General features: G+C 32.6%; 3 protein-coding genes and 1 long non-coding RNA gene across 5 annotated transcripts; 2 read left to right on the top strand and 2 right to left on the bottom strand.

Annotated features, from left to right (window-relative positions):
• Positions 1-854: 854 nt before the first annotated feature.
• LOC141709034 (uncharacterized) lies at positions 855-2,147 on the bottom strand. Its single transcript, XM_074512925.1, has one exon. The coding sequence runs from the start codon at positions 2,008-2,010 to the stop codon at positions 1,075-1,077; it is 936 nt and encodes a 311-aa protein (XP_074369026.1). The 5' UTR covers positions 2,011-2,147; the 3' UTR covers positions 855-1,074.
• A 2,739-nt stretch (positions 2,148-4,886) lies between these two features.
• LOC141709032 (uncharacterized) lies at positions 4,887-11,819 on the top strand. Of its 2 annotated transcripts, none has more exons than XM_074512923.1 (5): positions 4,887-5,175; positions 5,862-5,962; positions 6,606-6,749; positions 6,837-6,938; positions 11,503-11,819. In XM_074512923.1, the coding sequence occupies exons 1-5, from the start codon at positions 4,956-4,958 to the stop codon at positions 11,671-11,673; spliced, it is 738 nt and encodes a 245-aa protein (XP_074369024.1). In that variant the 5' UTR covers positions 4,887-4,955; the 3' UTR covers positions 11,674-11,819. The 2 variants fall into 2 exon arrangements, with proteins under 2 accessions (XP_074369024.1, XP_074369025.1); XM_074512924.1 differs by having other exon boundaries at positions 4,892-5,175; positions 6,633-6,749.
• On the top strand, positions 6,945-11,107 carry LOC141709033 (uncharacterized). The gene is made up of 2 exons (XR_012569685.1): positions 6,945-8,980; positions 9,082-11,107. It is a non-coding gene; the product is annotated as an uncharacterized LOC141709033 (long non-coding RNA).
• A 4,069-nt stretch (positions 11,820-15,888) lies between the features above and the next one.
• LOC141706448 (uncharacterized) lies at positions 15,889-17,586 on the bottom strand. Its single transcript, XM_074509210.1, has 3 exons — positions 17,361-17,586; positions 17,144-17,273; positions 15,889-16,774 (listed from the first exon to the last, which is right to left on the bottom strand). The coding sequence occupies exons 1-3, from the start codon at positions 17,494-17,496 to the stop codon at positions 16,129-16,131; spliced, it is 912 nt and encodes a 303-aa protein (XP_074365311.1). The 5' UTR covers positions 17,497-17,586; the 3' UTR covers positions 15,889-16,128.
• Between the last annotated feature and the right edge of the window lie 5,849 nt (positions 17,587-23,435).

The following is a 23,435-nucleotide window of genomic DNA, read 5'->3' as shown; positions in this document are numbered from 1 at the left end:
TTCTTCCACTCGTTTTTCGTTCCAACTCAAAAGGAGGAATAATGTTGAGATGTATATTGTGGGGGCTATAAGAACTAAATACTTCTTCCATTTGAAAGGGTGTCTTTCTTAGGATTTTAATGTTTGTTATTATAAAATTGTAAACTCTGGTAAACCACTTGGTCTCTAGAATTTATACTTAGAAAATGAAAGCCTTGGCCGGCCGACTCAATGAGGATAAAGAATCTTTATCTTCATTTATACTTGGAAGTTGCGAACAAGCTTCTACACTTCCTTGTGTGTCCTGTCTGTCTGGGAGAGCTTGTTGCGGATCATTTGGCAATGTAGTCATGCCGGCAGGATCCATGTTAAAGGGCGCCCTCAATGATTGGTTGAATGAAGTGAATGAAGATCTTCACTCCTCTTGCTAATTAGCAATAATGTTCTTAGCCACTAGTGAGTAGTCAAAGATCAATTAGATTGTAAGTGAGAGGTAGATATGAGGCAAAAATCATTATTTTGTTCAAGGGGAACAATAGGGGGTTCTGAAGTGTCAATGTTAAATTTTTTCTTACATTCTGCATTATTATGATTTCGTTTTTCTGCATTCTGTTACAATCAATATGATTCTGTCGCAATTGTTTTTACACAAATTACATGATTATATTGTCTTTGATAGTTCTTATGAAGTGTCCAAAGTGGTTCTATATTTCAATGCATGTGTACGTTCTAAATTTGAAACTAAGGATGTATTTATGAATTCATGCCACATCATCAAATAACCGTAACTGAGGAGTTGTTTGAAACTAAGGATGTATTTATGAATTCATGCCACATCATCAAATAACCGTAACTAAGGAGAGAGACAACTATCATTGGTATCATTGGAGTTGAAATTCTATTTTAGAAATCACGAAATTATTACATGTACATTTAACTTGCTCTTACAAGCTAAATGACCTTAGCCTTAAGAAAAACAAACTACCTTGACATTTTCTAAGGTTCAAACTTGATATATATACAACACACAAATAAATCCAATCACTTGACTTTTTTTTTTCTTGTTTTCTTGTCTTTAGCTAGCATTTTATCCATTTACCTTTCCATATCAATTGGCCCAGCTGATTTTCCTACATTAAGAAAACTATTTGACCCCTGAAATTTACTTTCCTTCGGAGCTTCGACATCGAATTCTTCTTCTTGCTCGATAAGCTTCGTGAGCGACTCGTACTCGACTTTCTCCGGATAACATTTAAGCAACATCATATAAACCGTCACGGCGAAAACCGTAACGCCGATAACATACCAGCTAAATTCGATATTCACCAGTGCCTTGGCACGGTGCAGAGCTTCATCATCGCGACATCGAACAACTTGATGGCCATCTTCGGAGTTCAAGAAGCAGCCCTTAGGTATAAGCTGCGGAATCCATAGCATGAATCCCATGATCATTAGCCAGAGACCTTGAAACAAGATACTTAATGACCTAACAAAGCTAATTACGAAACTCTGAGGATAGTTTATGCCTAGCAGAGTGGTGGCTAAACAGAGAAATATAACAATCTGCAGAAGTTTATGGTACTGGCCTTCAACTCCCATGTGATCAGATGAGTGAAGATGGAAGACGAGAAGTTGCTGGCTAAACGCGACGCAGCCTAGAAGCTGCGTAAGGCTGTGTTTGGATTTCGTTTCAAGTTTATCGAGGAAAATCGAGAAAACTGCGTAGATGAAGAATGTCAGTGAAATGGAGGCATGCTCGAAATTGTGAAGATGGTTGGAAGGAATGGTGCCATCAGTGTCGAAAGGCTGATGGCGAGCAGGACCGATGAAAAGCTCCATTGCTATGGACATTGTGCAGCCTGCCATGATCAAGAAAAGCTCTGAGTACCTGTGTTTTGAAGTAGGGAACCATGGTAATGAAGTGTAGGAGTTTGGGTACAGAGCATGGAGTTTGATGTGGTTAAAAAGATGCCATAGCCCAATAACAAAGAAACCAAAACCAGGTGCTACATGCCCCACTAATGTGCCCATTTGAGTATATCAAAATGCTAAGAAACAAGTACTAAACAAGAAATGTTTTGAAATTTTTTGAGGTGACAAAGGATGGGAAAGAGAGATGAGTTATATAAGATTGATTTAAGGAAGTTTTGAAACTCGAGAGACTTCTATATATAAGTTGAAAGTTTGAATAATTTGATAGAATTACCAAAATGGAGGCTTATGGCTTACGCTCTGCTCTCGAGTTTTGAAAACGTAAATGATAATGAAGTAAAATACTTTATTCAGTCCGTAAGGGTTGGCTCAGTTGGTTAAAGAAAGGAAAACTATCCTGTTCGAATCCCACGGGAGGAGAATTTATGATTATGCCTCCTGAGTCAGAGTCTGTCGCTTAAATGCGGTTTATTTCTACCCAATGCGCACCCGAAGGTTAGCGGCTGCGGATTACCTACGATAAAAAAAAACTTTATCCAGTTAAAGAGATGTGAGTTATATAAGGTGGGATTAAGGAAGTTTTGAAACTCTGGAGACTTCTATCTATAAGTTGAAAGTTTGAAAAATTTGATAGACTTAACAAAATGGTGGCTTAGGCCTTAGAGAATGAAGTTGTGTAAGTTTTTGACTAATGATTTCTTGGGAAAAACTTATTAGCTAAGAGATGAGGTAACACTTTGCTTGTGTTTCTAGAATCTTTTGTGTTAATCTGGTGAGGCTGCGTGTTTTTCTTGTGTTTTAGATACAAAGTATGTTTTGAACTGTCTAACTTAAGTCCAGTCCGGGAGTATCTAATAAGGGGCACTGTGACACGTTTTTTTCTAAAATAGAATTTTAATTTTTTTATTATTAATTTTTTTAAAAATATATAAAATTGTTGCTAAAAATTCAAAACTATGAAAATATATTAAAAATATGATCAGTATCCTCCGAAATTTAATTCCTGAATCCGTCCCGAGTATACTGAGCTTTATGTTTATACAAGTACACATGTTACATGCAGGTGCATGTTTTACTTGGGTAAGATCTTCTTGAACTTGATAGAACAATTTAGATAATAGCTTAATATAACAAAGTTATGAACGATACGAAATCAAATTGATGGCAAATATATGAGTGTTAAGAAGTTCATATTTACAAAATAACAAGTTGGTTTCGTATTGTAGGTTTATATTTCCAAAACTATGTTGTTTAATTATTATTTACGTATATTCATATATACGACATCTAGTATCATTAAGAATAAGAATTCAAGATTGAATTCTTTGAAATATTTATAAGAACAAAATTTTGACCGTTTTTTCTTTATAATCAGGTGTCCAGTACATTTCGTCGTAATGAAATTCTAAAATCCTGATTTCAACCATTTGAATTATCCGATGTACGTAAGTTTTCAAGTAACTTATACCGCTTAAATTGACAACACAATATATACCAAATTGTAAATCAATAGTAAAACAAATTAATAATTTGATATATACAACCAAAATTTGTTCATTTTTTCATAAAGTCTTGTTCTAGATTATGTGAAATGTCATAATACTAACTAGGATTTTAAGCTTATACCCTTTATTGAAATTTTGACCTTCAAACTCAGCCACCACTAAATTCTATCCATATTCTCTGCATATATCAGCTTTACCGTCAAGATTATCAGTCTGACATTCTTTCTTCAAAAAAAAATTGAGAAATGTCCATTTTATAAGTATCTTCGATGGGGTGTAAAAAATAGTGTCAAGGTGTCATGTGAGTTAGAGATGGTGTTGACTGCATATTGGAGGTTTATGGATGCCAATTAAAATAACTAATTTTTGGTACATTTCCACATCCTTTCAAAATGAAAATAGTGTCATATGTACTAATAAAGATATGTACCTTCGTATATATTTTAAATAATACTTATTCTGTCCCATATTACACGTCCTTTAAGAAAAAAGGTTAGTTGGATAAGGTTTTCATCAAATAGCCTTATTTAATGTATTGAAAAATAAGAATTGAACTAAGTTTAAAAAGTCAAATTTTGTGAACAATAAATATAGGGATAGTTTTGAAAAATTACCGTTAAATTTATATTGAAATAAGAGATGTACAAGTAATTTGGAATAATTTTTTTTTTCTAAAAGGGACATGGGCTGGAGGGAGTACTTGTATAGTAATAGTTTGACAACTTTGAGCGCTAATTGTTGCAGTAAATTTTGGTAAGAAGGGTGACATATTAAATTAAATTTACAAAAGATGAGTTTAGATTCGGTTTAAATTCACGTACAAGACAAATTGTAATGCAAATTCTAATTTATCTAATTAAATAAGTCGGATCGAATATGTGTTGGACGTGATTAAAACTTGATTCGGATTCAAAAATTTAGCTCGACTCGAACTTTTTTGATCAAACTTATTGTCATAATCATAATTATTACTCTCTCCGTCCCGCTGGATAGTTTATGTACACTGTTTACACGTATTTCAAGATTTTAATAAAGTATAGTTTTATAATGTGTTTTCTTAAAAAAAAATCTGAAACTTTTTTCAGATTTGTTTTTTAAAAACATTATGGATGTATACTTTAAACGAGTATTAAAAAACGTACCGAAAAGTAACGTAAATAATCTACCGGGACGGAGGGAATAACAAATTAGTTAAAACTTTATTATATCATTCAATTAATTTTTAAATTAATGAGTTTGTGAATATATTTAAATCGGCTCATCTAAACTAAATTCGCTTAACCGCAAACATTCTCCACCCGTTAATCAAACGAGTCGATTTTGATTTAAAATCAAAACCCAAATTTCGTTTATTAGTTTTTATTCAAAAATATATCTATCAAAATTTTAGTACGACCAGTTACTTAAGCTGTTAGCGTCAAAAAAACCTTTTACATAACTTTGAATGGTATGTGGCTTGAGGATATTAGCAAATTTTCTTGACTTTCCCCCTTTATTATTTTCCGGGAAAGAAAGAAGCCTCTGTGTGGCCTGTATCAAATGGCAGAAACTTCTCTAGCTCTCTGCTTCTCTTCTCCCTCCTCCTTTCTCTCTCCTCTTTCTCTCTTTAAACATATAACTTTATCTTCTTCCTCTTCATACAAAATCTATCTCCCCACTTTGCATTCTTCCTCATCATCTCGTTGTGTCTCAGCCAGAGTTTCGGATGGACCCCACTTTGGATTTTATCCCTGGGATCATTCTTCTGGATCAGACCCTGGTATTATATTTATTTATTTATTTATTTATTTTTATCTCATTTTTGTGTTTTGTAATGAATTATAATATTATATACTTGTGTTTATGTTTTGTGTGTTTTATGGGACTTTGTGTCTGATTTTGGTGTACTATGTCTTAATTGTAAGGGCTTGTCTGATCAATGGTTGTTGTTGGTTAGAGTTGTGTTTGCTTAGGTGGACTTAGTTAACGAGAATTAATCTGATTATATAAAATCACATTTGATTATATTTTGATATTTTTTAAAACAAATATAAATGTTACTTGAGCATATGATTGGTGTTCCTCTAGATTGTTTATTTTTGTCTTTGTAATGTTTGTACATTGTATAATTGTAAAGATATTTAGCAAGGATGGTTTTGTCGGCTATGATTTAATTGTTTATGCTAAGCTCATGTATCGTTTGAGAACTTAAGTTCCTTAGGACTTCATTGGGTGAGAATAGGCAGCTTCATAGTGTATTTAACTGTTTTCATTTCTTTTTTCCAAGTATTTGAGGTTTCTTCATTTACTTTTGGGATGTTCTCAGTTTATTTTAATAATAGTAACAAAAGTCAGTTGTTTAAAGTTGTTTGTTATTGCGGTTGGTAAAGTTTTTATCCGCTTTCCATAATAATTAGGTAGTTTCTTAACATGTTAATTTGGCTCTTTTCTTGATTACGATAACAGGCATTGAATGGGTTTCAGAAGAAAGAGTTACACTTTTCACCGCTGATGGACTTGTTCAAATAGGTGGATCCCTGGTTCCTAAACGTGTCTCTTCTTCAGATGTATGTCCAACTTTCATTTTCTATAAGAGTTATTAGTATAACAATATGTTTAAATTTTTGCTATCATAATAAATTTGGTATATCAAATGTTGCATTTGTAGTTATGAAACTCTGAAGAGTGTCATCTACTCGAACAACTTATTGTTGACAGTATAAGACTATTAGGGATTAGAGCCAGTTTAATACTGACAGACAATTGTGATTATTCACCAAGAAATAGGTGTATTGGAGACAGAACACGGTCTTTGTGTGATATCTTGAACTTGTGACCATTTAGAATGGGATAGTAGTTATGATAATTCATTTTGTGTAGAAATGTATTATTATTTATCCTTGTTTCTCTTTTAGAATTTATCTATTTTATTTAGCGCGGTTAGTACTAAGCTTGGAGTGATATCAAATATTACAATTATACATGCACAAGCAGCCTTGCTTATATGGAACTTGGGTTTTTGATTGGGCTGTAAAGTTGACAAGTTTCGTAGGGAACAGTGAAATCAAACTTCAATGGTTCTGCTTCCGGAAATAAGTTAAATTTTAGTTGTAATGATGATGCCTAAAATGCACTATGAGCTTTGAACTTATTGGCTTCGTCAACTCGTCATTTTAAGAAAGATGATGTAAGTGCTGACCAGCGTATTAGCTACAATGGTCTATCTTTTGGATGCAGAGGAACCAAGGGAAAGGAAAGACTTCTCAAAGATTTCAACGCTTTCAAGAGAGTAATTACATGGATCCAGCTCAAGGGCTATGTTTGGGTGCACTCTTTGATATTGCAGCAACAAATGTAAGATCTGCTTTTGCTATTTTAGTAATGAATTTGTAATTTTACGAAGGTTTATTAATTTATTTAGTCAAGAATCTGTTGTTGTAGGGGCTAGATACGGGAAGAAGGCTTTGTATTATTGGCTTCTGCCGTTCCATTGAGATGCTTAGTGATGTTGTGGAGGACACTGTTCTGGAACATGGTGGCGAGGTATGCTGGCTTCTTCTGTTTCCGCATGAAGTTATATAAATGGACAACATAATTGCTGGAAAACCTTCCATATGCGTGCCTTTATTAATGGAAATGAAATCTTTTAACAACCATAAATTATCAGTGTAACCCTACTCCTATTGTGGCACTCATTATAAATTGGGGATTGAGACAGATTTCTGTCAGTTAAAGGCAATAAAGTGATTTATAAATGTATACAACTAGCTCTGTAGCAGATGACTTAGTTATGTGCTTCTAGGATAAGCAAATTTTGGTGATGGGATACAGTTCATGAAAGAATTATGCAAATTGTGGATGGTAGAGCAGCATTCTTTCTTTGTGTGTGTGTGTGTGTGTCTTGCTTGTGCCAATCTTTTTGTCATTCTCTGTCTGTGATAGCTGTAATATTTCATACCCTAATTTTTACTTCTCGTTCTTTATCTTTCTGTAACTTAATGGTCAGGCCCTCTAATACTTTAGGCTAATGACAGGTATGTATACTCACACTCAGACACGCTATAGCAAGATCACTGCTAATGCTAAAATGGCTATAGCTATTTCTGTATTTCAACTCCGAGAGTGGTTTTTGGTGCAAAGATAGAACTTAATTGCTAATTCTAACAAAGTTGTAGCTAATGTTATATATAAGTTAGAACTCATGCACTGAAGATGTTTCTTTCGTTTCCTTTTCTATTAGAAAATGACGTGTCAAGTACGGCTATAACCAGCTTTGGTTCTGTATTTAGAACCAGTTTTCCATTGATGCATTTTTGCAGTCAACTATAAATATGTATTGGAGTGATCATTTTGTAAATGCATTCATGATTCAACTAGATTGCAGGTATCCATTGAACTATAGCTATGTAGCGGACTTGCTCTTTTGAGTCACTAGTGTGAACCAGCCAATACTCTACAGAAACTCACCAAACTAATACCGCAAACAGAAGGGCACCTCGACAGTTTAACATTCCACACCAAACGAACACCAGCAAGCAACAATCGAATCATACAAACACCTACGTACTCCCACCAGTATTTTTTAGTAAAGGAAATCCAATCCTCACTTTATGAAACATGTGGGTAGGAAGTGCTTGGACAAGACCCCCGCCCAACAATATGGTAGTTTTGGTCAACTGACCGGACTTTCTTTTTTGTCTAGGTTTTTTCATGATTCCAGTGATTCCTCTCGTGTAAATCACCAAACCTTTTCTTCCACTCATTTTTCAGTTCCAGCTCAAAAGGAGGAATAATGTTGTGATATATATTGTGGGGCTGTAAGAACTAAGAACTTTTTCCATTTGAAAGGATGTCTTTCTTAGGATTTTAATGTTTGTTATAATAAAATTTGAATAGAATGTGGGAAGTTACTATGGAGATCATGACTGCTACAGTGCTACTAGATTAACCTCTGGTAAACCACTTAGTTACTAGAATTTATACTTAGAAAATGAAAGCCTTCGTCGGCCGACTCAATGAGGATAAAGAATCTTTTTGGGGAAAAGAATTAGAAAGGAACTTGCCTTGTCCGCCAAGGCCACCACTTTGATTCCCTCTTTCTTGATTGGGAGGAAAGGGGCTCTCAAGTCCAAGGTAAAGTTGGTTTGCCTCATCCAGGCTCTGGGAGGTGAGAAGAATTGAGATAAAGTTGCGAACAAACTCTACACTTCCTTATTTGTCCTGTCTGGGAGAACTTGTGGCGGATCATATGGCAATGTAGCCATGACGGTGGGATGCATGTAAAAGGGGGGCCTCAATCATCGGATGAATGAAGATTTTTCTTCCTCTTGATCATTAGCAATAAACTTCTTAGCCACTAGTGAGTAGGCAAAGATCAATTAGATTATAAGTGAGAGGTAGATATGAGGCAAAACTCATTATTTTGTTCAAGGGGAAATAGGGGTTCCGAACGTGTCAATGTTAAAATTATTCTTCTTTGTCTTCAAATGAGTAGCTGATACAAATTGTTCTAATATCCTTCACATTTGAGTGCAAGCATGTAGGCTGATTTTGACCTGAAAAACACTGCCTTGTACTGAGACAAGGTGAATTGTGGTTTAATTTATCATAGTGAATTTGAAGTCTTTTCTGAGATATGTAGTTTTTGAGTTGTCGAAACATCTAATGACCTTGCTACCTCCAACAGTGTGTCCAGAAACTAGTTCTTCAAAGAAAAAGAAAAAGCGGAAAGAATGATGATTAACCTGGTTCTACATTATGGGGAAGGAAAGCAAAAGTAAGCTAAGGAATTTGGATTAAGCTCTTGATATAGTTTTCTTTAAAATTTTCGTCATACATTTGGAAAGGTTGAGAGGGGGAAAATTCTTCACTTTACATTTCTTTCTTTTCTTCACAAAATATGGGAACATAATGTTAGCTTTTGGAAGTAGGAAAATAGCCACCGGATTTTGTAGGATTTCGCTGGCCTGGCTCTCAGCTTGTATTTGTTTTGGTTTCAAGAAATGAAATGCACTGATAAATAATATATACCCTACCTACACTAGTGGCATGATCAGAACTTGGGAAAATTTTTGTTGACAATACAAACACTAGGTACAAATACGACACTACACTACTGATGACTATTCCACAAAATTAATATATAACCTGCCAGACAGGTCATTTAGCCTGCAAATGATTACATGTGATTAGATAAATTGTCATATTTTTTAGTGATCAACTGTGACATGATTTTTCACTTCTCTTTGAAGTGATTAGATTTCTACTACCTAGTCTTTCTCCCCCTTCTCTATGAACTTAGTGTTTTCCATATTATATGATATCTTTGTTGAAATGCCTTGGTATTTATAAATTTGAAGTATCAGAACAAAGTTATCATGGACTGAGTCTTTAGCTATTGTATTATATTGACAATGTGAACACCATATACTATTTAGGACTGAGTTCCTAAAAATCATTATATGAGTTCTTTAAAGTCATTTTTATAAATTGTATAAATTCCTTATTTTTATAAACTCATATATTTTATCCAAATATATATTTAACCTTTTTGCTTGCATACTATCTATGTCCTATTTTTACAATTCCATATTTATTTTAGCTCATTTATAATAATTATTCTTTATGTAATTGCATTTTATAATCAATCTTTTTTAATCTAACCATGTATTTCAACCTAATTACATTTTTTAATCCAATTAGGTTTTATATACTATCTAAGTTTTTAATATATCATTTCTTAAATCATCTTCTTAAGTTTTTAACCCAGTTATTTGAAACTGGCTATATGGATCGGCCACATGACTACCAAAAATCATGACTTAAATTTTAATAGACATAATGACCTTGTTGCGCGTATCTATTGGGTTCAGAATGTGACTAGATTGTATGGGTATGACCCTTATTTAGTGGATTCGTTCTAGCGTGAATGCTCATGATCAATATCAGAAGTCTATTGTGGAGAAAAAAAGTTGTTATAATTAATTTGGTGAATTTTGCCTATACTTTAATGAAAGAATATAATCTAATAATAAGCTAATAAAAGGACAGAGGAAGATCGCCAGTTTAGTTTTCATCATATAGTATAGATTAGCTCTAGACGTGTTTGATGGAAACATCTATCAACTTTAGGTAGAAGCTATGGAGGCATACATGGAGCTTTGGATATTTCGTTATAGAAGATCCTACCACGGCACAGATGAAACTTGATGAATAATAAAGACAAAAAATTTAATTAGCAAAGTCTTGTGTGTTTGCAGTGTTCAGAACCAATATTTTTAGCTAGTATCTCAAAAAGAATATCAGTGAGATGAGAAAATTATCAGAATCAAAGTCCTTTATTTGGTTAGTGGATTTGAAGTTTAAATAGGAAAGATCTTGAATTATCACGAGAGTATTTCTGACAGACTTTCTGGCATTGCCAATAAAGTACTCAAAGACTATTAGGATAGGACCTGTATTTTTAAAATAATTGTACAAATAATTCGTGGTACTTGCCGCATATGAAGATATCAAAGATCTTTTACAAGTATTTTGTAAGGTTTAATCAGTGCACTACAAGCACCAAAGACAAAATACTCATATGTAAGATATCGGATTTTTATGCTCACCCCTAGCAAAAACGCTATCAAACACACAGTGTTGTTGGGGGGATGATATCAAGTCTAACTAGTGTGGATTGTGGACAACTTGAACACCCAATGAATTTGCGAGTCAGGAAGACGAAGGTACTACTATTGTAGACCATGAAGATGATCTTTTGTTTTATTTACATAATGGTAATCAACAATACTAAAGTAGCAAGGATATTTGAAAGATCTCTTGCTATTTTAGACATTCGAATCATCTATATAATTGGTCAACAAAGACTGAGTAGGCTAGTATGTAGGGACTATTTTTAAGTCAAGTTTGGAAAATTATTGTTTTTCGCTTTGGATGTCTTTAAAATTTCTTGTGATATTTGAGTTTGGTGAACAACCAGCTATTTATTGGGTATCTATTAACAGAAATTGATGGTGTTAAAATGAAGTAAAGATTGCACCGATTGCAGTGTAGGTTGCTCCAATATTCCAGTGGGTCTAATTTGTGTATTTTATGTTGTGACCAGGTTGTAACTGCAGAAAAGGCGAGCAAAGGCGGTTTGCATGAAAAGCTAAAGATGACAGTTGCAGTGCCACTACTTTGGGGAGTTCCTCCGGTTTCTGAAACGCTCCATCTCGCAGTCCGGAGTGGTGGGGGAATTGTTGATAAGGTCTTCTGGCAATGGGACTTCTTGTAGATAAATTGCCTAACACCCCCTTTGTCAATGCCTTCTGTATATAACCTGTAATTTTTGCACTCAGTGTACCTAACAATACTGTAATTATCTGTACATATGATCAATTATTCTATGTATATTTGATCTTTCATGTGTTCTTCCATCTATTTCATGGTATTGTTGATGTCATTAACAACAGTAGTTCAGTTTCAATAAGTGAAAAAGTTGGCAGAAATTTATATTTGTTTGGCAAGGGAAAAGAAACTGCTCAGCTGTCAAATTCTGAGCATTAGTCTTGTATACAATCTGGTTCTATGTGGCTAATGTTTGACTTGTACTTGTATATTCTCCCCAGTACATGTACAGTGTTTTGGGTGGTTCAGATGATCATCTCTTGACCAAACAGTCAAAATTTTCCAGTGGATCTTCTAAAAATATTTACTGCACCAAGAGGGAGTACAAGCTGAACCAAGCAGAACCTTGAATTTCAAATTTCTTCTTTGCCATGTGACAAATGACAATTAATAAAGAAATCTCTCGTTCAGTTTTGATCTTGATGATCAAGATTCAAGGTGGCATCCAGTATAAAAAAGGCTTCACCCACCACCCAGTACATAAAATTTCATGTCCTGCATGCGCAGATCTCGACGGGGGTAACAATATCTGACACGATCTAAAACACTATAAAATTCAATTATCGACAAAATTAGATGATGACGCGAATATGATTCAATTAAAATCAATTTGTGAACATTAGCTTTCATTCTCGTAAGTGTTGTTTTCGTCTGTATGCCTGATTCTAAAAAAAAGTCGATTTTATTGACTAACCATCCGATTCATCGTTGCAAGATGCTCAACCGATTCAATTTTTATTATTCGATTAATTACTACAAGATCACATTGTCACTTAATCCGATTACCAATTTTACGACATTTGCCTCGGCTAGAAAAGAGGGCAATATGTGTTTACAGGCCAAATGGGACAATTGGCTTTAAAGAACCAGTAACAAAGTAAAGCATAATCTTATGATCTGACAAATAAAAGTACAAAGAGAATAATAATTTTTGGATTAGTAGGTGAACTAGGTGCAACACCTTTTGACCTTTCTGGGTTTCTTAAGAAAAGACACTCCTAAAAGTCCTTAACCCAAAAGTTTAGCTATAGGACATTGATTTTACACATACTATGTGCAAATAGCTGTCAACACCAAATTTCATGCTTCAAAAGGTCAATGAATCCATGTTTTCTCAACATTGGCCAAACACCACAGCAAAATCAATCATGCCTGCATACTTGAAATCTTGTGTTCATAAATGATTAAATAATTATTCATTACAAATAAAAGTATTCTTTTTTATTCGATTATCGCATCAATATTATGATGTTCCATCAATTAGTCATTCGGAACATATGTTACGAGCAACTTCAGAATTTGTCGGGCGCCCGTCTTTGGGACATAATTTTGCCTTTCGTATTTCTCATAAATTGTGAGAACGTTGGGGTGACAGAGAGTCGAACCTGAGGAAGAACCTTTAAAGAATTAGTCGCTCTAAAACTTTAAGATATTAGAGGAAGAACCTTTTCAGGATCTTATGACGTAAAATTATGAGTTTGTGAAAGATTTTAGCATCAATTAGTTATGTGGAACATAGTTCTTCTCTCAATGTATAATGCTTTCCCACTAGGATTCTCATTTCTCACCCCAACCATGCCTTGAGCCTTCTACTATCTTTCCCTTTTTTTAAAAGATTAGCTTTTAAGATCTTTGTTTCCAAAGCTAAACATTTTATAATGAATTATCCTCATAAGAAAAGGATCTCATCAGTCATCACTGACTACAACCTGGCTGCTCACATGTACAGCCAAATTAGTATATAAAAAACCCAGATATTATAATAATCAAATGCTGCTTCAGAGCAGCAGCTAGCTCATACTGGATTACTTTTAATCACATAATTTAATTAACATTGCATTTGATAATGATAACGGATCATCCCTGACAAACGATGACCGTAATCATCTGTCCGCTAAAAGTTTTCGTTCGATAAGATCAATACACGATACTCAGGGTCACATAACTTTTTCCGCTCTTCTGTTTTTATTTCAGAATTCTTCCTATCAGCGAAAGATTTTAACAATCGTTGAATATGGAACAACGCTTTTTAATAATTATTTATGTGAACTGTCACTGCAGTGTTACAGATTTCGAAAATCGGAATTATCCGGTTGATGTACCGATTTGCGGCTTATCGGACGATTTTTTAAAAAATCGGATGATTTATCGGCGATTTATCGAAAATCAGTCAAATCGAACAAATATTATTTACCGATTTTTGAGCAAGTTATCGGCGATTTTTGAAAAATCGGTCAATTTCTATAACAAAGACCGTCAGACGTATATGATTAGGATTTTAAATGAAATTTCAACCTCGATCGATGTCGATTTTGGATTAGAGCGCCTGTTGGTATTTAAAAACTTTGTTTAACACTGTAAAGGCGGTGGCTTTGTTGAACTTAGAAGAGACTATTGGGGTAATTAAACGTTAATCAAGGTTTAAAAACGTAATTTGAAGTCACAAAATTCCAAGTTGTTGAGTTCTCACGTTGTGTTTGTTCAGATTGACACGGTATAATAATAAACAGGCATGCATAGAATTTAATAAACTAAAGAGGACTCGAGGAGAGTGTGTATTAGAATAATGAGAATGTTTGTTAGCTCTTTGTTTTCATATCCTAGTTTTGATTTTTAAAACCTTCGAAATTGGGAGTTTTAAACCCAAAAATGACATGTATTTAACCCTCTAAACATGTTATTAATTAGGCTTAATTATAATATTACCCTTAAAATATAACACATTATACACATGAACCCTTAAAGAAAAAAATTGTATATTTTTAACCCCTTAACTATAAGTTTTGTACACTTCAACTCTGTTGTTAAAATATTTTCCAATATTACCCTCATAATTGTATATTTTTGCCCCCTAACTACGAGTTTTTGTATATTGTTGCCCCTTAACTATTAGTTTTGTACACTTTCACCCTTTAATAATTGTATCATAATATAATAATAAATAGTTGATTGGATTTGAAACTCTTTATATCTTAACAATCAAAAATATAAATATTTAACAAATAAATAATAGTTTGTAATATATAATTTAAGTAAAGATTGTGTAGATTGAAATAATTTTCAAAGTATCGAAAAATTGTAAATAAAGTTAATGAAGGTAGTATTTCAAATAAAAATTTATTACTAAATAAATCCTTATAATAACAATTAATTTGTGGACATTTATCACTTTTTAATACACAATTCATTTTTTTAAACAAAATTTATTTTTTGTTAAATAAAAAGGGACAAAATAATGATTGACTAACAATATTACCCTTGAAGTATACAATTGTGAACATTATAACCCTCGAGGGTGATTTGGGTAAAAAAATTAAAAAAAAAAACTTAAAATGTACGAATCTCATAGTTGAAGGGTTAAAATATATAATTTTTTTATTTAGGGATTTATGTGTACATTATGTTATACTTTAAGGGCTAAATTATAATTAAGCCTATAAATTATTGGTGATGGGGCTCGTAAAGGTTGGCTCCGTTGGTTAAATAAAGAATAATTTTCATCTTGGTCACAGATTCGAATAGCATTAGAGAAGAATTTATAATTATGGTTTCTGAACCAGAATTTGTATTTAAGTGCGGTTTATCTTGGTTACCGTGATTTGCAGGCTATTACGTGAGTCCGTGGGTTTACTCAGTGCCCGAATGATAGCGGCTACGGTTTATCTTAGTTCACGTAATTTGCAGACTACTGCGTGAGCCCGTATGATCTATCTATATAGTGTCCAAAGGGTAGCGCCTGCAGCTTCAATACGATAAAAAAAATTGTTGGTCATCGGAGATTTATACGGTAGCTTCCGTAGAGTTTGCATATTTCTTGATTTGTTAAAGGTGCACTGAACATGCATTTCGTAAATAAAATTTATCGATAGGAGGTATTACCAATTTCATATTGTTGAAAAATTAAGCGTTATTAACTATCCTGACAACGATTTTTGATATAAAAATACATATACGTGAATGTATTCAAAATATCAATCAATCAGCCAAACGTAATCAGCATATCATGCACATACTCGAAACGATATATGGACAAACGTGTTCAAAAAATCCGATAAAATCATAAAAAAACACCAAAAAAACCATCCACAACATTATCTATAAATCGAGATTCGAATATACATATGAAGAAGCAATTAATAAAATATAGTGTACTATAATAGTACTACTAGCTAGCTTGTAACAAACATATCTATTTCCCCAAAAACAATCACTAGTGCTGCAAATGTACTGCCCCAAAAAGATGTTCCTATCAGAATGAGGAAATAAAACAAAAACTCATACCATATCATCATATCATATCAATCTTCAAGTACTAAAAATCAGTCAACATGATTCTCAGTACTCAGTAGTACATCAAGACTTTTTCCTCTTCATGACTAATCATTGTCTTGTTCTCATGATCCACAAAGTAATTAAGATTAGAATTACATGTGATATTATTAGTGCTAATCAGCTGCTTAATCTCCTCCAGACTGCTCATGTTATAGTCCAATGTAGTGCTGCCAACACTTTGATTATTAGTACCATTAAGCATGTCGAGATTAATAGGTTTTTGATCATGAGTATTCGAGAACATCATCATCTGGTCATAATCTATGTTGCTTCCATCAGAGGAACTGCAGCTAGCTGCGGCTTGTTGATCAGTACCAAACATGATGAGAGATGACTCCAGTTTGCCTTGATTATAATCTTGCATGGACCCAGAAAACCGATCTTGGGTTTGTAGGTTTACGGGGTTATTTGTGTAATTGTAACAAGTGTTGTTGATGTCATTGTTGGTGTAATACCTTGGTGTTGGTGGAAATGAAGAAGTTGGGAATTGTTGGTAGGTATTATTAGTAGGAGGGGTGATCATTTTGTGAGAAGTGAAAGGATTTGTAGGGAGGATGAGTGAGCCCATGAGGAGTTTTTTCTTGAGCTTTGTGTTCCAGTAGTTTTTGATATCATTGTCTGTCCTTCCTGGTAACTGACCTGCTATTATTGACCATCTGCAGTTGTTTATTGAGAGGTAAGAAACAAGAACACACACTTGTATAAGGTGCCATTTAGTACATGACACATTTAAACATTCAAACTGAGAGAGAGAGAGAGAGAGATGGGAGAGGGGGGGGAGAGAGAGAGAGAGAGATGGAGAGAGATGGGAGAGGGGGGAGAGAGAGAGAGAGAGAGAGAGAGAGAGAGAGATGGAGGAGGGAGAGAGAGAGAGAGAGATGATGTACTTCAAATTAACAATCTTAACTAAAGAAAGAGGTAGTGATATAGCATGGATCATCAGCAGAAAGTTATGTATTTACTAAATTAAAGCTGAAAAGTAAGAAAATGATCAAAGATATTAGATTAAAATACAATTTTTGTACCTGCTCCCAATGTTAGCAAAGAGGGTGCAAATGATCCTATCTTCATCATCTGTGAATTCTCCATGTTTAATATTAGGCCTAAGATAATTTAGCCATCTTAATCTGCAGCTTTTACCACATCTTCTAAGGCCTGAATAAAAGAAATATGCAAGTTATATCATATACATAGCAAGATCATTAAAAACAAACAATCATTAAAAAATATTCATTAATTTACCAGCTTTTTGTGGTAGAGCAATCCAATTTCCTCCACTCCCATGCTTCTCAATATACTCCTTTAGCTTTGCATCTTCTTCTGGTGACCATGGTCCTCTCTTCACATTTGCCTTGTCACAACATGGTGCTCTTCCCATCTCTCTCTCTCTCTCTATCTCTCTCTCTCTTTCTCTCTCTCTCTCTCTCTATCTCTCTGTGTGTGTTGGGGAAGGAAAGGCTTTTTGTTTGCTTACAAGACTTGGGCAATGATATATAAGAACAAAAGAAGCTTGGATAGTAGAGTAATATAAAATAATGATAAAATGAAGAAAATGTTTATAACATTTAATTTAAGAACAAAGTGTAATAAGAAAAGTCAAAGGGCAAAACAGTAACAGGAGTAATATCCTTTGTACTAAACCTATTAACAGTTCATTAATTAGCTAAGACAACTTTATGTCAGTTCACAAAATCTTGCATCACTCCCATCTGCCACAGAGACCTTGTTGTTTCTTTTCCTCCAAGGAGCATCCAAAGTCTGTTGCCCTAGTAATGGCATACATCTTCCTTTTCTGTAAATGACATGACACATACTAATTATTGCATACTTTTCAGCACCAGGCATTAGCCATACCCTTTAAATTTATAAAAAGAGTTTAGGCATGCATTTTTTATTCAAAAGTAAGAAAACAAAATTCATTTTGTTGTTTAATTTTCTTTACTCTTCCAAATTTGTTGTTAAAAATTGCTGTACTGTTAGAAAAAATATTTCTGAAAAAAATTTTATTGTAAAAAACAGATGACTGTTTGGTACTCCTCCTGTCCCTAAAAATATTTCCTATTTGTGTTGGACACGTTTGCCGATGCATACTTTTGATTGTTAATATCTTTAATTTTATATTAGTATTAAATATAAAAACTTCATTGTATTAAAGTATTCATAAATACGAATCCAACAAATTAACTCATGATTATGTTTGATCTTATAGATTAAACATAAATTAGTAGTCAATCGCTTACCATGAACAGTACGAAAAGTCAAAATGAAAAGAATATTATGGGACGGAGGGAGTAATTTTTTTGATATATATATGTTTTGATGCAAAAATTAAAAATAATACAGTAATGTTTTTATTAAGGTTTGATGGTGAAGTATTTGCTTCCTGCAAAAGCTGGAAAACAGCTTTTTCTGAAAGCGGGGGACATTTTTTCTCTAATAGCAACTTTTAGGCCAAAAGCCATTTTCACGAAAATAGCTTTTGAATTTTACCAAACAGTTTTTATACTCTTTTTCAGCGAAAAACTGTTGTTGCTATCAGCAACATCAATACCATAAATATTTGGTTGTCCTAAATTGTGCGTTCGATTCTCATCTCAAAAAAATTCTGAAAACAAAATATTCAAAAAACAAATATTCAATTGTAAGATCATATAAGCTAGTAAAGAAAGGGTCCATATACTTGAAAATTGTTCAAGACATTTATTTGTTATTATTTTTCGCGGATAGATTTAAATTTTTAAGACGAGACCCATCTTATCTATTTAAGATTATTACATCATCTCTAATTTTTTTGACAAATTAAGCTTATATACCGTATATGTTCTAATAAATATCGAGGTGAGCGAGAATTGAATGCAGTAATAAAATATATAGAAAAGAGAAAAAAATGGTTTTATTATAATATGACTTATTCCCAATTACATCAAATAAACTAAAACAATCCCGCGAATGGTCAATATGCCTAGAGTACCAAATAAACTAAAACAGTTTCGTAAAGGCGAAAAATATACAAATGTGCCTAGGCTAGGGCTACTCTCATCATTGATCACAAGAAAGAGAAGGAATATGAGATGGAAAGAAAATAAAAATAATAATTTTATCAATGAATCAATATGATCATCAAAGAAAGATATAGAATGTGCATTAGAGTCTCATACAAAACCGGCACAAAAAATTCAAACAAAATCAATTTTGTTCATCATAGGGAATCCCAACCAATTCGAAATAAAAATTACATGAAGTAAAAAAACATTAATCGTGATTAAAACTCAAAATTATCTAAGGGAAAAAAATATAACTATTTTGGGGAAGAACACGAGAAAAAAATAATAATCAAAATACATGTTTTAAAGTGTAAACCATGTACAAGTCACCCTCGTATAATTTATCATCAACGTATCCCAGATGGAACAAACCTAGTTATCGAGAATATGATAAAATGTGTACATAGAAGATAAAAGTAGGGTTTTATTATAATTCAAATTGTTCTCAATTATGATAGAAGTGGACGTTATATAGCTACAATCAAACAGTAATAAAGGAAAAGTTCCTATCAGAAATTTTTTTATAATAATAAAATTATTTAATAATAATAATATTATATATATTAACATTCAAAACCGACGACAACAGATAAATTCTTGACCTCTAAATTTTTTGTTCTCTGCTTAAAATTGATAGATCGTTGCTAACTATCGATTGTTATGGAACAGCTTTTTATTTAAAATTACTATAACACCACCTAAAACACGGGAGGAGAATTTATGATTATACCTCCTGAATCAGAGTCTGTCGCTTAAATGCGGTTTACTTTGATTTACGTGTTTTGCAGGCTATTGTGTGAGCTCATAGGGTTTACTCAGTACACACCCGAAGGGTAGCGGCTGCGAATTAACTACGATAAAAGAATTTGATCCATTCATCTTATTTTGGAGGTTATTAGTTTAAAATGTAAATATTCAGGAAAAAGATTCAAATTATCGATAACACCGATATTTCAACTTTCAATAGGTTATCCAGACTGTCTTAATTATTTAATATACTTCTACATTCAACATTTAATCAAATAAGTGGTGTGAGCACTAATTTTTCATGTTTTCAAAAGATAAAAAAGGACAAGAAGAAAAAACATTGCTACCTACCGACTTATTTGACCAATTTGATTACCCTAGTTGATATTACACTTGACCTTTTTAATTACAAATTATATATACACAAATAATAATAATAGTAAATTATTATTATTATAGCGACAACAAAATATTGTGTCTACTTTAAAGCATGCAATTGCAAATTATCTACATTAATCAATGTACCATGAGCACATGAACCAAAATATCTAAATTATAAAAATTAAATTTGCTATTTCATATATGAACATATCATTATCAGTGTACTGCAAATTGGCTTTTTTCAAGGGTTTAAATTAAGACTTTTGTGATTAAATAGTAGATCAACAAATAGTCAACTATTTTACTCTACGTAAAAATATTTGTGTATATATATATAGCCATCAATCAAGAAACCTTCTAATCATTTTCTTCTTAAACTGTTCACAACATGTGGAAGAAATTGAAGTATTGATTAGACAGGGTCAATTATTTATGGTGCAGAGTAAATGAGATTTATAAATTCTATCCCTATATTGAATTTAGTCTATCTCCGAGAGTGGTTTATTGTCCTAAATTTGGACCGGTTTTGATCCAAATCTACCCAACACTAATTATTGCTTTGTTCAAATTTAGGCTAGTGAATAGTGTTGTACTAAATTTTAGACGGTGAATAGTGCTTGCGTAAATTTAGGCCGGCACTATTCACCGGCCTAAATTTTTTTAATAATAAATTATTAACTTTGTATATTTTATATATTTGTTAATTTGTTAATTGAATGTTATTGTATATATGTAATAAGTAGTTTCTAATTGTATTTTTTAATTTTCATTTATTTATATAATAGTTATTTAACAAAAATATATTAAACACCATGAATTGTTTTAATTCAAATTAATAATACATTAAACATAAAATAAAGATTACACTTGATAAAAATTAATTGCAAATACAACTTATACAAAAGTATAATATGAACTTAAATATCGATTTAATCAAATAAATTATTTCTTAATCCTCTAAGATAATCGTAATATTGATTATAATTATGATAATTTTGTGATGCTTGACCTTCATCTTTCGATCCAAATAAAATATTTCAGGTACAATTGAATTAATAGGTTTATGAATTAGTATCAACTCTTAAAATAATAATATGTTAATAGTTGAAAGAATAAAATATTGATATATGAATTTGGACCAAATTTTAGACCAAAATGTTGGAATAGAGAGTTGTCTTGGTCCAAATTTAGGTCAAAAACTTTAGCCACTCTTGGAGTTGCCCTTACGGATGCAACCCCTTTTGATAATCAGAGCTATAAACGAGGTTACTGTCTCATTACTTTTTATTTGTCACATTTGCAAAAATACGTATATTAAAAAAATTAAAATTTATAACTTATTTTATATATATCCCTAATTATTGTATTAAATGTGTGTGTATTAATTGTAAAGTCAAATATTGAAAATATGAATATAAGGGTAGACATGAAAATATTTGATAAAAAGTGTATTGTAATAGGAGTTGGACAATTATTTAGAAACATTTTTTTTACAAATGTGACGACTAAAAATGATAGAAGGAGTATTATAGTCGAGTTATGTCCGAATCGAGTGAGTTTAATATTTTATAAAATAAGTCGAGTTTAACAATCGAGCGAAAAATGATGTTCAAAGTTTAGTTTGTCGAAACCAAGCTGAAAACAAGTTTAATAAAAAATAATCGAGCTACACCGAACTCAAGCCGAATTCAAACAAAGTCGACTCGTCTATTAATAGTTCACATATATTTTTTACTCGACCAATTTTAAAATATATTTTATAGTTTTATAAGTTATATCGAGATTTAATACTAGTCTTTATCTTATAATGATACCCACACTCTACACCTGTTTCATGATTAATATTATTGTTATTCCTAGTGGACTAACAATGAGATTTACAGAAGGGGGGTTGAATGTAAATCTCAAAACTTTTTCAAGTTTTGAGCAGTTTTAAAGGCTTTGTGTTCAAGATAAACAAGTGTGTGAATTGCTTTAAGCTAATACAGACAGATATATATTCAAGCACTAATGTAAAGAACACAACAGACCTTAAAAACTTTTCTGGTGGATTGTTGTTCCACCAGAGATGGTATTTCAGAAAATCTGTGATTCAAGATGTTGATCACAGCTGCATCCTAGTACAAACTAGATAATTTTTCTCTCAAGATTTTTCTAAACAGCACTGGAAAAATTCTCATCTAATTACTAGCTGCTACTTGGTTTATATATCACCAAGTGTACAAGTGAAGACAAAGATAAACATACAATAATAAAATAAGTTCTCCACTTGTTTCTTCTCCATATCACTCAAGTACTTTGTTGACTATTGCCTCTTTGTACTAGAGTAGAACGGCTGCTTTTTCTGATGTTCCTGAAATTAGGCTTCCATATTTTAGTTATCTCTGTCAACCCATGTGCCTCTGTCTGCTGTTACAACTACCACTTATCAACTGCTATTTAACAGAACATCCGTTGAAGCCTTCATCCGTTGATGGCTTTATCCGTTGATGTGTTAGCAGTTGAAGCTCTATCCGTTGAAGCTTTAGAGACATCCGTTGAAGCTTTGTTTCTCATCCGTTGAAGGTCTTTAAGATATCCGTTGATACCACTTCATTTATACAAAATTACAAGGCATGAAATATTTACAATTGGCCTTCCTATTTGCATATCTTCTAGTAGTCAACATGACTTATATTTTCTCTCAACTTCTAAGAATTATATCTTAAATACAGAGACTGAAATGTGCTACAACACTAGACTTATTTCTAAGTAAAGCTGCACCATCAACGGATAGCCAAAGTGGTCTTATCCGTTGAGGCTACAAACACTAAACTTCTACTTAAGTGTTTTGTTAAACATATCATCAAACTAATGCACATATATTCCTAACAATCTCCCCCTATTTATGTCTATAAGAATTGTAGACATAAATTCAGGGTTAACTTGATGATAACAAAACACTTAACAAATATATGAATTGAAACTAAGTAGAAATTTAAAAGTGCTGCAAAAGTGTATGTACTAGGAGGTAATTGAAGATTTACAGAATTTCCAAGGGTGCTCCTCTAGTCTGAGCAAATCATCTTTTTCTTCTTTGTTCCCTGTTTTCTTTCCTAGCCCTTTGTCATTTTCCTCAATTTGGAGTTGGAGTTGTCTGTAGAAT

Source organism: Apium graveolens, chromosome 2 (genome assembly GCF_009905375.1).
Source record: "Apium graveolens cultivar Ventura chromosome 2, ASM990537v1, whole genome shotgun sequence".
Classification (NCBI taxonomy): Eukaryota; Viridiplantae; Streptophyta; class Magnoliopsida; order Apiales; family Apiaceae; genus Apium; species Apium graveolens.
The sequence above is the reverse complement of the archived record's forward strand: the minus strand, read 5'-3'. Positions and strand labels throughout refer to the sequence as shown.